We start from the raw sequence: 16,523 nt of genomic DNA on the forward strand, positions 1-16,523 counted from the left end.
AGTGTCTAATTTTCATAGTGAGATATCGTTAAAGAAGCTGAAATAGAATGAATTAAAGATAGCATTTTCGTGGAATTAGGGTACGTAATTACAGTGGAAATTGAGTATCAATTCACATTTTGTGGTTAAGAGGGATATAAAGAGAAGAGAATATAAATAGAAAAAAAAAACGTACGAATATCTGCACGAATATGTGTACGAACATATTAGGAAATGCCTAGACTTGAAAATTAATAACGCCGTATACATTTATAATATTTATTATAAAATATTTGCTATGAAGAAACTTTGTATCCGATTCAGGTTACTGTAACTATCTACGTTTTATTGGACTCAAACTATTTTTCCGCTATCGGATTAATTGTAAAAATCTTGGTAAAAATACAACATTGCTTATTATTAATTTTATAATTATTGTGTTTACAGGTGGTTAGAGTACAAACCTTTTGGTAACGTGATCAAGGGCACCAATATCATAGCATTCAAAGTTCCGTTAAAAGACGTGAGTCTTAAATAATTCACTTATATTTATATATTATAATATATATAATTATATTTATATATTATATTTATATATTATGTTTATAATTCACTTATTTTAGTTATATTGTATTTTAACGAATTATATATAACGAGGTTACATAAAAATTAAAATCGTTGAATATTAAAAAAATAATAAAATTAAGAATTTTTACTCAAATTGTATTTATACTTTAGCATATAAATATAAAAAGAAAATAAAATAGTTTTCAAACTGAACCAAAGAATAAAACAAAAATTTGATATATAAATATATATATATAAATATAAGAAACATTGCAGATATGGCATAAATATTTAATGATTTTTTAAATGCTAAGAACATTGATGATCTACATTCATGTGAATATAAAATAAAAGATATTCATTGAGCGTTGTATCATTGCGATCCATGATGTTGAAAACGTTTGTATTATAATGTTCAAAAATGAAAAGTATCTCTTTCTATTATAATATATATAAATATCTAATTTAGATATTATTCTACACTGAGAGAATTTTATTTTAGAATTTACCCTGAAAATCATGGTAATCGTGAGACAATATGGTATGGAAAGAATTTTATGAGAATTTTTCTAGTTAATATTTATTACAATAAAAATAATAATATCTATCACAATAAAATATAAAACATGTTTGATTAACATTTTACTTAACTGCATAGTTATATTAATCAAATATATTTTATATTTCATTGTAATAGATATTATTTTTATTGTGATAAATATTAATTAGAGAAATTCTCATGAAATTCTTTCCATACTATAATGTCCCACGATTACCATGATTTTCAGGGTAAATTCTAAGAGAAAATTCTCTCTGTGTATATAACGAGGTTACATAAAAATTAAAATCGTTGAATATTAAAAAAATAATAAAATTAAGAATTTTTACTCAAATTGTATTTATACTTTAGCATATAAACATAAAAAGAAAGTAAAATATTTTTCAAATTGAACCCAAGAATAAAACAATAAAATTCGATATATAAATATACAATATATAAATATAAGAAATACTGCAGATATGACATAAATATTTAATAAATTTTTAAATGCTAAGAACATTGATGATCCTTACATTCATGTGAATGTAAAATTAAAAGATATTCATAATTGAGCGTTGTATCATTGCGATCCATGATGTTGAAAACGTTTGTATTATAATGTTCAAAAATGAAAAGTATCTCTTTCTATTATAATATATATAAATATCTAATTTAGATATTATTCTACACTGACAAGCAAATTTTCTCTTAGAATTTACCTTGAAAATCATGGTAATCGTGAGACAGTATGGTATATGGAAAGAATTTTATGAAAATTTCTCTAATTAATATTTATTACAATAAAAATAATAATATCTGTCACAATAAAATATAAAACATGTTTGATTAATTTTATTAAACTGCATAGTAAAATTAATCAAATATATTTTATATTTTATTGTAATAGATATTATTTTTATTATGATAATTATTAATCAGAGAAATTCTTATAAAATTCTTTCCATACCGTATTGTCCCATGATTACTATGATTACCATAATTTTCAGGGTAAATTATAAGAGAAAATTATCTCTGTTTACTAAAACAAAATTTATAAAAGCGCGCGATGTTCTCGCGGAATTTACGTTAGCCGCAGTTCGCTGAAACAGGATGCCCTTTTTGTCTACCGCCCTTCCAGCTCTCCCCCATTCTCCGATTCTTCTCTCTCGTCCTTCCCTTTACACTAAATCAAAGATTCTCTTCGCGGGGGTCGGGGCGATCGCATGGCAGATAAGATCGCGTTGGATTCTCGAAATGAACGACGGGCAGCAGGTACACGCGTCGTCGCTACGATATATGCACGCGTGTATAGGTGCGTTCACGCATGCAGGTTCGTGGGATCGTGGCACGGGTCTCCGTTAAATCGATCGGCGGCGTCGGAGAGTCGGAAGAAAAGAGAAGCGGAGACGGGAGAGAGCAGAGAGCCGCGCATTTACCCGTCTACTCCGGGGTGCAAGGAGGGTGGGAAAGCAACGTCGTCGTCGTCGTCGTGAGATCTCATATCGGTCGCAGCCAAATTGCCGTATTGTTGCGCGCGCGATGACCCCCCTGTAGATATAAACAAACGTGATATATGTGCGTCTTCCCCTTCCCTTTCTTGGTGGCTCGTGCAGCCGTCTCACCGGTTCTCTCTTCGTCTACTAGTCTTCGACTAGTAAGTGAAACGTATGTTCTAATGTCAGACACTGTACATTATTGCACGCGCCGATTGACATATAGTCATTCACGCTGAGATTCATGCCTATTCATTGAGATTCTTGGAATTTTCAATTAGGATTTGATCGGCAAAACGGATCGATAATTGAAGACGGAGCTTATAATATAGAATTCGTGATTCCATCAATCGTAAATGACGGGATATTATAATTAAGATATATATCTATTTGCCGTTGCTTCTAATGTTTATTTTTTTAATATTTGTTCTCATTCCCCCTATCTTTATTGGGGATTATATAAAATGCTTAACATAACAATTAACTATAAAAAAATATATCAAAATACAATAAAAGATGTTAGATTATTTTTTTTCGATTTTGCCTATGCATATTTAATTTAGTTTGATATTGCTTGAGAAATTATTTTAATATGTAATTATAATTATTAGTCAATCAATGTTCTTTTCATTTAATATAATACTCTCATTTGCGAGTGTATATACAGTCAATGAGCATTTGCACATAGCATCTCATTCCTCTAAAGAAAAAGTTTTGCATAAATATGAAAATATTGTTAGCGCTTAAAACAGACGTATCGCGGCATTTTTATTACCAAAATAATAAGTCTTTTCTGATTATCGGTCTAAGGGCCGCATAAGCCACGTTGCATATGCTGATTATGGGCGGCACATCGACTCCTAATTGACGGCACAACGGTGCCCAGGTTTCACAGGATATAAAACACTTTTATATACCTTCGGCTCCGCGTCAAAATCTCATTAAAACACGTAACGATAGTCCGTCTAATTGACCGCATCGCGCTTGCCACGACGGCATACTTCTGATCGGCGTATTCGTCGCATCTCTCCGCTTTTATGACATAATCTCGCTAAGACTCTCGTTATCTCATTTTGAAGATACGATTAAACGGCCCATTTTTTATGGCAATTATAGTTAATGATAATTTGTATGTTAATCAACGTTGAATAATTATCGATTAACGTATCGTACACTGATCGAATTTTCTCTTAAAATTTACCCTGATTTGACTACATAGTAAAATTAATCAAACATATTTTATATTTTATTGTAATAGATATTATTTTTATTGTGATAAATATTAATCAGAGATATTCTCATAAAATTCTTTCCATACCTTATTGTCCCACGATTACCATGATTTTCAGGATAAATTCTAAGAGAAAATTCTCTGTGTACTTCACGACGATAGTTTGTGGATGGCGATGACACTTTCCGATATTTTTTTTTTAAGGAAGGATCCATTTCTTTGCCGATAATGTTAACAATTTATTTTATATCCACACATAATATATATAATATTTAGTACAATATTTTTTTTATCGTATATTGAAATAAAAAAATTAAATATATACATATATATATACATATGTATATATGCATATCTCAAAATCTTATAATATTCTTAAAGATAAATTTAAGATATGCACATATTCTGTTGATGTTAATTAATTTTAATCATTCGCTTAAGAGGATTTTGGCGCTATTCGTTATCCAGCCGCAATATTCTTTGGGTCTTTACAAGTCGCTCGTGTCAAAAATCCGCGGGATCTGAGCGGAAGAATTAGTGATCCTAATTCGCCGCACGGTCGGAGGTGAGCAGCAATGTTTTGTGATCCTCGTTTGTCCCGAGCTATTTAATTTCCGCCTAACTCGCGGCCGGAACCGGTTTTTCCCGTCCATTTTCGGCCGTTCTAACTCGCGCAGGACAGTTGCAAATAAGTTTCGGCTCGTCGGGATCGCCCGCTATGCATATACGTTGCGTATGCATACGCAAAATAGGAGAGTGCCATAGCTAATTGATTCTGGCATCGCGGGCATTACATAAAACAAGTCGAAGTTAGGGCTCCGAATTGGATTCACAAACTGATTGGGCTCGCTGCAGCGGCAACCGCGGGGGGCCACTTGTTAATAGGGCCCTCAAAGGGCCAGCACCCATTCTTGGGCTGCCTGGGCTCGCGCACGGCGAACGCTTCTTCATCATCTATAAGAACTTGTAACAAATATCGGCTCACACGAAACGTGATACGCTCTTCGCCGACGCTTCACAGTATTAGGTTTTCTATCTTTCTCTCCTTCTTTGATTGGGGAACGATGCTGACTCGATGAATTTAAGATGGTGTTAGTCATATATTCTTGACACAGATGCATTTCTTAGCAAAAGTTTACTTTTCTACAATGAATTATATAAGTAGAAAATAAGTAGAAATATAGAAAAACTTTTGAAATACTTGTACTATAGATGGATTCTATTTTGAATGCCGAAACTTAATGTTATTAACAATATATAATATAATACATACAATATATAATATAATAAAATATAATAAAAATTTTGCAAATTGTTTATATATTGCGTTTGCATTTTCTTGTCTAATATAATAAGTATTTGATTAAAAATAAAAGTTAAATTAATGAAGAAAAACTAAACACTTTTTAAAAATATTTATATAAATAATTTATATAAGTATAAGCTTTTGTAATTCTTTCTAATTTTTCAACATACTTAATTAAACCTTTACAAACACATATTTGCTTTCTAACAATGATATGTATATATATTTTTATGCATATACTCTTTCATTAAATTGTCAAGATACGGGATAAATAGATAGCTATCAAGTTTCTTCTTATTGTTCTTGAGCGATAGGGATGTCAAATATGGAATTCGACCGCCTATCTCGACAGACTATTTTTTTTTTCTTTTTTTCTTTCTTTTTTGGAACTGCTGCGGCAATGTAGGCGATTTCTGCACGGTGGTAGAATATTAATTCGTGTCCAGAGGTAGGATAGGGCTCGCTAGATAATGTCTCTCGTCGTGGGTGATATCTATATTTCAACCTTCCAAAAATCCCGAATATTGAGATTGTTATCGCGTGAACTTCTCAGTTACACATGGGCTACTCGCCCTAAACGCAAACGCGTATAAGCAGCTGTTTCTTCGAGAATAAGATGAATGGAAAGATTGAGCATTTTGTGTTTTAAATTTGCCTAAAACTTTCTGGAGGAATGTATTCTTTCAACGGTGTATTATAGGGGAGAACGCATTTTCAATTCACGCGGTGGAATTTCTTCATTTGCAATTTAAATTAAGCTTGTATATGTATTTTATATAATATTATATAGTATTGTGGTATTTTGAAATGTGGTATTAAATTAAATTTTATTTTGATTAAGATAATTAACAGATATAAATATCGAATATCTTTTTAAATATATACTTTGTTTTTATCTGATGCAACAAGAAGGAAGAAGAAAAATTCTGTTTTCTAACGTGAAAAATAACGAGACTTTCGATATGTTCATTAGAATTTCATAGCACAACCTCTTAGTTTTAAATATCCTGCCGACTCGTTTGATTAATTCTATTATGATAACTCAAGAATGTAGAATGCCTTTTCTCGGACGACCCTTTCATATCTAGTTTTTAGCTGCACCGGGAAAAGCTGTGGCTGCGAAAATAAGGAAAAGAACATCGCGTTACACATCTCGCGAGAGTATTGCATCGATTCATTGTCCGCTATGCGGCAATCATTATTCACAGCTGCCACATGTGACGTTTTTGCACCAAACATACCATGTGTAGGATTAGCTGCAAACATTTTTTTACATATGATTTATGAATGAGATCCTCGCGAACTTCATCACTCGTGCTCGTGCAACATATTCATGTCACGGTCCGGGCGACGCGTCCTTCTGACTGATTCCTTTCGTCTCTTTTTTTTTTTCACGACGAAATATTAAGTAACGGTGATAGCGATCGGTTTGGTCACTGTCGGAAATAATAAACGGCGTCATTGTGCCTTGTCGCAGACGTTAATCTGGCGGGTAAATAGTTGACTTCGTAATCAATGATTCTTATAATTTCGCACGAATTTTACTGGGAATTTACAAAATTGTATGTAATTATCTTTTGTGATCATTTCAGATTTATGCGATAAACACGCATAATATAGTATATGTCATTATCGCAGAACTTTTGAACATTTACAACGCGCATATTAATATGTTTGTATTTTAGTCCAAGGCAAATAAAATATCTTTATAGCCTTCCATTATTTTTTTCGGTATCCTTGATAATTATATTTATCATTTATCATTGATCAATTATCGTGCTGTCAAATTAATGCTGATCAAATTAATTACAAATTTAAATTTACAAAATATAAAACAATTTTTACAATTTTAATTAATTGGTAACAATGTACAATAATTCGATTTTACACATTTTTCTCTAACTTGATATATAAGATTGTCCAGTTAAACGATATTTAAACATGGATTGATTTGACGGAGAGGTGTTCGTTCAAGATTACGTGGACGTTTAATGATTCTTCTCACGAATTTCCCGTGCTGGAAGATTACGGTGATTAATTCGGGACACGTCCTCGCGTCATTATTACGTTCCCATAGCAGTCGGCCGTGCACGGTCGTTAGATAAGCGGATTTATTGGCTCACTGCGAAGCGAACGCGTGTTCTATGTTATTAGCAATGGTAAGTGTTTGTTTAACACTCATCAAAGAGAGAGGTGGATCCGCGAGTGCCTCCTCATCTTCCCATAGAGCCATAGAGCATTTCACGAGCGAGGATGAGCGGTGTGACGGGAGAAAGGAGGGAAACAGTGGAGAAAGAAAGAGAGACAGCGATTGTAATTTATGCCGAAGTTAGCGGGCAACTTCGATGACTTTGTAAAATATTACTGATCCCCGTTTCGAAGATCTTATCTAGATCCGACACTGCGCTCCGTTTCGTCGGAACGCCTTCCTTCTTTTCTCTCCTCCTCTGCTCTTTCTTCTTCTTCTTCACCGTCTTCCTTTTCTTATGTTCGTCTTCTTCTCCTTCATCGCCGTCTTGTTCCTGCTCTTCCCTTAGAAGCCTGGCGCCTCTAAAGGGGGTCGTCGTGCGTCACGCCGAGACCCACTGCGCCAGAACGACTTTGCTTTCGAAGTTCCGCCAATCGACACCGAAGAAAGCATATAAACATGTCATTTGTTGATGAAACTAGTTTTTATCTATGTCCAAAAGAGAGAGAAAGAGAGAGGGGGAAAGCGCCGTGGAAGTGTTGAACATTTACTAAATTGGAGCTGCCGCTTATTTTATTTGTTATCGATACTGTGTCTTGCGATCTACGGTCGACGATTCGATTTTAAAATGGAAAACGGCGCGATACGGAATTCGCGAATAGGCGATGGCAATTCATCTATCGATCTTTCCATTTAAATTCTGTTTAATATTATATTATACGTCAAATATTTTCTAGATTTTCAATGCCTGAATTTCATCTATTTGCGCACAATCTATAGGCATATGGATTTATTAGACATATAAATTCAGCAATGTAGAAGCCTGTTCAATAGAATCGATTGCAAATTGAAATGGTATCAAGTAGCAAAAGTTTCTGTCACGGTAGGACCACGAGTTCAGGTGAGAGTCCTTGCAAATGTATGCGCGTTGAAGGGGATGATTGTAGCGAAGGGAAACTCGACGTGCAGGACACCTCTGTCTCGTACTTTAGTGTCACGCGTCCCCCATCTATCGCGTCTCATCAGATATGGTAGCTGGACCGCGGCCTATCTTCGCTAGATAAGATGGCGAGTGTCCATCTCGGGGGGTCCTCTCTTTCCGGGAAGCCCGCGTAATAAAGGAGATCTCGCAGTAGCCAGTCTTATCTTCTTACCCGATCGTGTTTCGCCGTTCCTCTCATTTTGCGAGGCTTCGTTACGCGTAGATACTGTCCGTTTATACACGTACGTGCACAGCAAGCGTGCGGTAGCGTGCATAGTCGTAAAGAATCTGGAGTATATACTCACACAGCCAGTTAGAGATATCTACTGTGACTCAGAGCTTATACGACTCACAATACAGCTTGACATATATTCGCACTATCGTCTTTTACTGTCGTCTTAAGGTGTATTATTGACAAATTATGTTTATAATATACCACGTTTGCTAAGGATACACACTTCTTCTTCTCTTTTACTCTTCTTTTTATAAACGCTCAATTTATAATTTCAAAGATAATTTGAAAGATAATTTTATTTAAAAATTATTTTAAAAAATATTCTTCTCTTAAGTTAATATTGTATACATAAGATCTGGCATTTCATCATATTACATGAAATATTTAAAAAATATTATTTTTATTAATTATTATTCTCAATTTGTTTTTTTTTTTGTTTTTTTGTTTTTTTTGCAGTATGATATTAATTTAAATTTACGTGTACCACCAAATTATAAATTTATTCATCTAATGTATTTTATTCCTTTCTTTGTTAGTACTATCTATTATTTTATTCGAGAATTAAAACTCACTATCCTGTCATGCGTGTAAAAGATAAAAAAAGGAAAATAGATCTTTTAATTATTTTTTAAATAATCTTATCGCACTGCGGTTGTAGAGAACCAAATATTTGTATACATAAAATGAGTCTATAGATTATTTCACTGTAATGTAGTCGCGCATCTGACCTTTGTTGTTTTTTTTTTTTTTTAACAAAAAAATATAGTTAAACATGAATTAATTATCTTTCAAATAATATAATCGCGATATATCGATAAAAATTTTTTTATTAAAAAGAAAGAAACATGTGCTTTTAGAGAAATAGAAAACCGTGCTTTTAGAGAAAAATTGTCAAACAGATGAATATATCTATTGTATATCTATATATTTTCAGTTATATTCAGTTTTATCTGAAATGGATCTGAAATATCAAAAGGTTCTTTATGAAAATGTCACATGTTAGATTTTCGCATTTTATGTAGCAAGAAGAGATTCGAAATGCTCAAAAATATCAAATTGTTAAATCTAGAATTTTTTAACATATTCTATAACAAAAATTTTTTTTGTAAAAATTTGCAGAATGCCATTTATTCGATGTACATACATTGCGATTTCTAAAATGCTTCATACACGTAAACAAAGAAAAATGAGGACTATTTCTTTTTTAAATATTGGATAACATTTTGCATGTAGCGAGATGATTCGGAAATTCATACATATAAAGTTGCGAATCGAAGACGATCGCAGTTTTTTTTTTTTTCTTAAGAAACTGTAACTGTGATGCGAAGCCATTTCTTCGTTATATGCACTGGCCAACCCCCTTACGGGAAAATAATGGCCCGCAAATGTTCTGCGGAAAGTTCGCGGAGAGCGACAGGAATCGTTGAGAAGGAGGCAATAGTATTACTTTTCCTTTATTTCTCGACCACCACAGTGCCTCCTTCCTCGTTTTCGTCCCTATGTTCTTTCTTCGCCATGGATTTCTCCCATCCCGTTTCCAGCATCATTATACGTGACGGAGTGCAGTATTCGTCTGGATTGTATCGCGCAAGCGGGAGAAAGGGAAAGGGAAAGAGACACAGAAAGAGAGTAAAGAGAGGGGACGAGATGAAAAAAGAGAGATTGGGGGATGAAAGGAACGAACGATTGTAGATTCGCCGGTGGTTTTGGATGCCCGAGAGACGCGGCACTGTGGCTTTATGCTTCTGGTACATAAATTTCCCCGTGAATGACGCGCGTATGAGCGGGTGCCCACCGTTCTATACCCTAACTTTAACCCCGCTATCGTCACCCTGCCCCGCGTCTCGTCGAGATTTCCCCGGTTTTCTGTACCGCTGCTCTTCCCTCTTCTTTCCTTTCCGTCTCTCCCTTCCTCTCCTCACCCCTGTTTCCGTATTCCTTTGGATTCTATCCTGGTGGTCGGATCCTCGTTCTGCGAGATCGCTTGTATGTTTACAAGAGTGTCACCGGGCACGGGGGGTGACACACGAAGAAATTTCCAAATTTATTGGTCCCGCGGCCGCCTTCTATCGGCTCTGTTGCGCCGTCCGATTAGTTCCGACGTCCTAGAGAAAAAGGCATACTACGACGGCATGCAGGCGGGTACCCTGTGTCCTATAAATCTTGGCGTGGTCGGCGCATCGTCTCTATCGGGGGGAAACCGCGCGATTGGTTACGCACATTATAGAGTAATATCGCAGGAATTATTTGTTTAGTCGGCGATCCGCGATATCTGTCGGTCGATCTGTTTCCGTCGCGCACGAATAAACTTCAGCGGCGACGCGCGATTTGGCGAAAAGCATCGTCGACGAGGCATGGGTGGATGAAAAAGAGGGAAATATAGAGAGTCAGTCAACTGCGAATGGGGGTGGCGAGGGCGAGGGGATAAGGGACACCGACGGCGCCACGAGCAGCAGATGCGGACCTTTAAGATCTTCGGGAAATCTTCTTACCTTTCCTTTCCTTCTCGAGAAACTGACGAGGCGGGGTCGCGCCGAGGCAAGAAACAAACATTTGTTTAAACGATCCCGACAAGTCACGGCTATAAATACCTGCGGGTCGTTAATCTTGTCTTTGGTCGCGCCGGTTTTTCGTTAATGTATAATGTATTCTCACCCCCGTAGCTAAAACAATCAATTCTTTGGAACCTCCGGTACCGCCGACACGCTGTTCTTCAGGGTATAGAAAAAAAAAGAGAGAAATGTGCCGTCCAGTGTCGATAGAGACGAAGAGCTGTCGGGATTTCTCTTGTTTCGGGAATAGCGGTATCTTCGCGACTTAATGCGATTCCGCGGGCGTCGTTATGATCTTACAGTATGCTCGTCCGTAAGAATTTTGTAATAAAAACGGCATTCGATCCCTGACTGGAAAATGCCAATGCCGGTATAAGTCATTTCGGTCGTTTGCTGCAACTACGTCGTGAATACCGGAAGCTCAACGCCGCAAAGTGATGCAACCGTGGCTTTAGAGAGTCCACTAGAGCTCCATTCGGCGCGCTACCCACACGAAAGCATTATAACTTCCTTTTGTGATGCCCACCCATAATATCGCTTAATGCACTTCGGCGACATCGTGATTGCTGCAAAAGAGGGCCGTACATCGTGTCGATATTGCAACACTGTTTCTATAGGAAATGAAGTTATATCGATCTTTAGTAATCTCTTCGGCTTGTTTCTTCATTTTGAATTACTATGCATTTTCTCGTGATTTTATGAATAATCTCAAATATTATTTATAATCTCTTTATAATAGATTTCAAATCTTTTTGCCGAATCTTTTTGCCCGTCATATAAATAAATCATTATTCATTCGCGGTTTTTACAATTCCGACTGTTTTATAGGTACACTGAGAGAATTTTCTCTTAGAATTTACCCTGAAAATCATGGTAATTGTAGGACAATATGGTATGGAAAGAATTTTATGAGAATTTCTCTGATTAATATTTATCACAACAATAAAATATGAAACATGTTTGATTAATTTAACTAAACTGCATAGTAGATATTATTATTTTTATTGTGATAAATATTAATCAGAGAAATTCTCATAAAATTCTTTCCATACCATATTGTCTCACGATTATCATGATTTTCAGGGTAAATTCTAAGAGAAAATTCTCTCTGTGCGTACTTGTCGATACCTGACGAATTGCCGGCGTTTGCGGGGTTCCAAGAGTTTTATTCGTCGTAATTAGTTGTCTAGCGTCTAGTATCGCTCCGTTCATCTGGCATATAAATATTTCGGTCTCCTGGTATCGTTTTGCGTTCCCTCGTATGTCATAGCCGTCGGCGGACCACCGGCGACAACGAGAAACAAATTCGGGGAACAAATTCGTAGTGTCGGCGAACGCAGTGGAGGATCGCGATCCTCGTCTGCCGGACACGAGAAAGGAGACCCCTGTGGCGCGCGGACCGCCCCGAAAATATTTTTAATTTTATTATAGCCTGTAATATGGAAATTCTATGGTCGCGGTTATCAGGTGTGAATTGAATTATAGCGACTGCCGACGCGGCCCTATTATTTATACACGATCGAGAAACACGTTCTTGCTTTCGCCATGAGCGTCCACGAGAGTCGGTGATAGGAAACACGCGCAATAGTAGTCTATAAAGTCTCGTGTCGGAGCGGGTACTAATTCGTTATTCACACAAAATTGCGAGGCTACGCCGATGTATCGCAGTACACGACGTCTGTAATCAATTCTTAAATGTTTGTAGTATACTGTCCATGTCGAAATAAACCTTGACGTATTGCTGATACAGACGATTCAATTTCTCTTTCCGTTTCTCGCTGCCTCTCTCTTAGTCTTGGAAAATTTTGACACCTGTCTGCCATTTTATTGATATCTCTTCTCGCACATGAATCAGCGCACTGATGAAAAGTCATTATGCAATCAACGGTGATTTCATAATGACTTTTCAAGTTATTATCTGTATGTAAATTTTTTATGTAAAACTCGCACAAAGAACTATACTTTCGAGATATCTTGTATTTCACCGTTATATAAAGGTCGATGATAATATCTCTTGGAACCCCGCTAATGGTCAATTCGTCAGGTATCGACGAGTACCTATAAAGATCCGATGAGTGATCGCTAATCGACATTGTATCGATCAGCGTTGTAGCCTTTCGATAAAATACGAAATTGTAAAAACGCCGCGAAATTATATATCGAATTAATATGTGATTATTGAATCCGGTTCAGATAGAGAATCAATTTTTCACAGACCCTCTCGCAAAGGTATTCTATTTTCGAAATAGTGCACCTACTGCGCACAGAGAGCGAAGCATGAAGATTGATGAATTCGCGTTTCATCTATTATCCAAAGTGTGTTATCCAAGAGAGAAAAGACAACTTTAGAATTATCCAATTCTAAAGCTATCTTTTCTTAAGAAAATTATTAAGTTAAAACATATTTTATATCGATTGAAATGGTTTTTAATCGATTTAATTGTAATTTTAATATTAGAAAAATAAATTTGGGATTATGACGTAACAAATTAGCAATTAATTAACATCAAATTAACTAACTTAATTAATTCAATTAAATGGTAATTAATTGCGATAAATCTGAATTATATAATTTCTAATGGTAAAAGTGCCAGGTTAATAGATTCTTTATTTTTGAACAAAAGTTTTTCGGAATCATAATATTTTATAGTCTTTGATATATATTAGTGAATGGCGCGGTGTCACATTGCCGCATATGTCTTCTTTCCGCGTAGGTGACCCATTTCAAATCGCTTCAAATCTTCTGCCAAATGAAGAAGCAAGTAGATACGAATAACGTCGCGCATGTATCAGTTCGAGATGATCATATAACAGTCTATATGGCCTTCCTGCACAGCCCTATAGTAGAAGTATCTTTCGCTCTCTTATGCAGTAAAATATTCTCGCAAGTCACTGGCCTCCTTTTTCATATCTCTTCCTTGTCTTTTTTTTCATATCGTCATTTATCGTTTCACGTATGATCCCTATTGCGGCAAATTTCATAAAATAGTTATTTTGATAGCATATAGAATTATGTAATTGATTATTAATATTGACCATTGCTTTCTAAATTGATTAACGTATGATCAGTCAATAATAAATATCTAATAATACTTATTTATGAAGACAATTTATGTGGATAATTTTGTTAAATAAAAAGACACAGTGAGCGTGTTAAACGAAATAATGATTTTTCGGACAAAGAGTAATATTTTGCGAATCGTTCTCCACGCTCGTCTATTCAGGAGAATAGAAATTATGAGCAATTCAAATGGGAAATACGGTTAACCTAGTGATGTAGAATTTAATGAGGTTTCGCTTATTTCTCTAATACGAGAGTACCTCTGTCTGTTCGCCATTGTTGCTTCGTCTTTTGAACTGCTGTGTGCCGTCCTAGTTTGCATTACACTAATTTTGCTTCGTCAAATTACCGCGTATTGTGTCTATTGAAAAGATACTTATGAGAATTATTCAGTATGCTCTACGAATTTGCTGCATAAATCACAAAAGCACATGAAAAATAGTAAAACAATAAATTAATAAAAACTTATTAGAACAGATTATATATAATCTACTTGCGCATAATTTTTAATTATAGTTAAATTATAGTGTACTTAATGCCATTGTATTTTAATCATAATTAATGTTATTGTAATTGATATTTATAATTGACTTTCTATATTTCAATATTTTTAACCTCTTATATTTTTGTAGAAAATAGATTTTTTGTATGTGCAATGATTATTTCTAACAATTTACAAAAAAAATCATTTATATTTTTTGGAAAATTTTAATCGTATTGTCGATACTTTGTATTTGAATTTGTGACTATTCTCTTCGTTCTCGCCAAAGTTCTCACGCCAGTTTCACAGTTACGTCGTCGATTTCGAATAACCAGGCGGGAATCTTTGGAATGTTATGATCCACTCGATATAAAGGCATGAAAGCTCACCCCTCTCGTATAAATATTTCCAATAAATATCACCAATATTAACCGTTGGTTAACGCCTACGTCGCGTGTAAAGGTATATTTTTCGATAGCTTTTTACCGAGTTACATGTGATCAATACTTTTACAAATGTTTATGACGTACGCAAATTTTACGGCACAGATATTTATGTTATATTATGTGGACACATGGATACGCTTTTTGGTAAATATAATTTTTTAAATTTATTTCAATTGATGAATCTCTATCAATTTTTCGTTACATTAAAATCTTTTGTTAAAGACAAGACACATGTGTCGACGCACATGTCTTGCACCACTATAACCAATACGACGTTACACGTTGTTGGCACGAAACGAAATATAATTTAACATCTGTCCCTTTGTTGTGTTTTCGATCAGCCAAATTTGTCGGTGTGCGAAGTCTTGTTTTGGTTTCCCACCGTGCGCTTTTTAGGTACTATTCAGATATTACGTCTAGATTCATATATATATGAAGAAATATTTCATTCTAATTTGAAATGTTCAAATAAAAATATTGTAAAATATATAATAATATAATATATGTATAATATAATGAGTTTTGTTTTTAAAATTTAGTATAATATGTAACTTTCTTGTCCATTTAATTTTTAGAGTTAAATTGTTTTATCTCTTCAATCTTTAAATAAAAAATTTTTAATTATTAATTTAAATAAAAAAAAGATTTTTTGCTATTATTCCTCTTAATTTAGCCGTTAAAAAATAATTCAATTCTTGAAATCGAAACAATTTCAAATATTTTTTTCTATTTTTTAATTGTATTAAAATATTGCTCAATTCAATATTAATGGATGTTCAATATATATTAACGGATGTGGATGAGAATGAAAATTGAGGGGTGCAACGCACGGGGGTTCGTAATGCACGACGGATGCTGTGCGAACTCGTGCGGACCGTCAGAAAGATTCACAATGCAGGCGCGGCCGATAATCCTGATTTAGACGGGCCCATATATTAGACTAAAGATCGTGAAATTGAATGGTGGAATCAGGAGAGAGCGATCCGGCTGTCAACCGCAAAGAGAACGGAGTATATCATGCGAAAAATAAACTGCCCCTCACGCGCGAACGGGGTTAGTAAATTTCACAGGTGGGCAAAAGCTACCTGTGCAATCCTCTCTCTCTTTTTCATTTTTTTTCCTTCGTGGTCCACGTTCCAGAGCTGCCGATCTCGGTCTTTCCGTCGAGGAGTGCCGCGAATGTCCTCTCCCCAGAAGGCTCGTAAATCCTTGCATTTACCTCGCTCGTTCTTTCCTTACTTGGAACGTAAATATGTGAATCTCTCGTCAAAGATGAGACGCACACTGGCATTTGCCAGTCACGATTGCGTCTAGCATTGTTCTCTGTAAATTTCTGATCTTACATCATATATGCAGCGCTAGCATGCAATTACTAAATTATTAATGTTACTGCCACTTTTCGTGATTTAAAGATTTTTAAAAATAATTTTAAATTTAAATTGCAAAACAGAAATGTTTACT

At 35.0% G+C, this 16,523-nt stretch overlaps 1 protein-coding gene across 1 annotated transcript in view; it reads left to right on the top strand.

Moving 5' to 3' along the window:
• LOC145944324 (uncharacterized) overlaps positions 1-16,523 on the top strand; it is a 42,416-nt gene that overhangs the window by 585 nt on the left and 25,308 nt on the right. The window contains exon 2 of the mRNA XM_083052591.1: positions 427-502. Within this exon, the coding sequence (XP_082908717.1) occupies positions 427-502 (76 nt within the window). The remainder of the gene's footprint in view (positions 1-426; positions 503-16,523) is intronic.

The sequence above is a fragment of the Prenolepis imparis genome, unplaced genomic scaffold (genome assembly GCF_030444845.1).
Source record: "Prenolepis imparis isolate NDT839.2.m4 unplaced genomic scaffold, iyPreImpa1.0 SCAF_1, whole genome shotgun sequence".
Classification (NCBI taxonomy): Eukaryota; Metazoa; Arthropoda; class Insecta; order Hymenoptera; family Formicidae; genus Prenolepis; species Prenolepis imparis.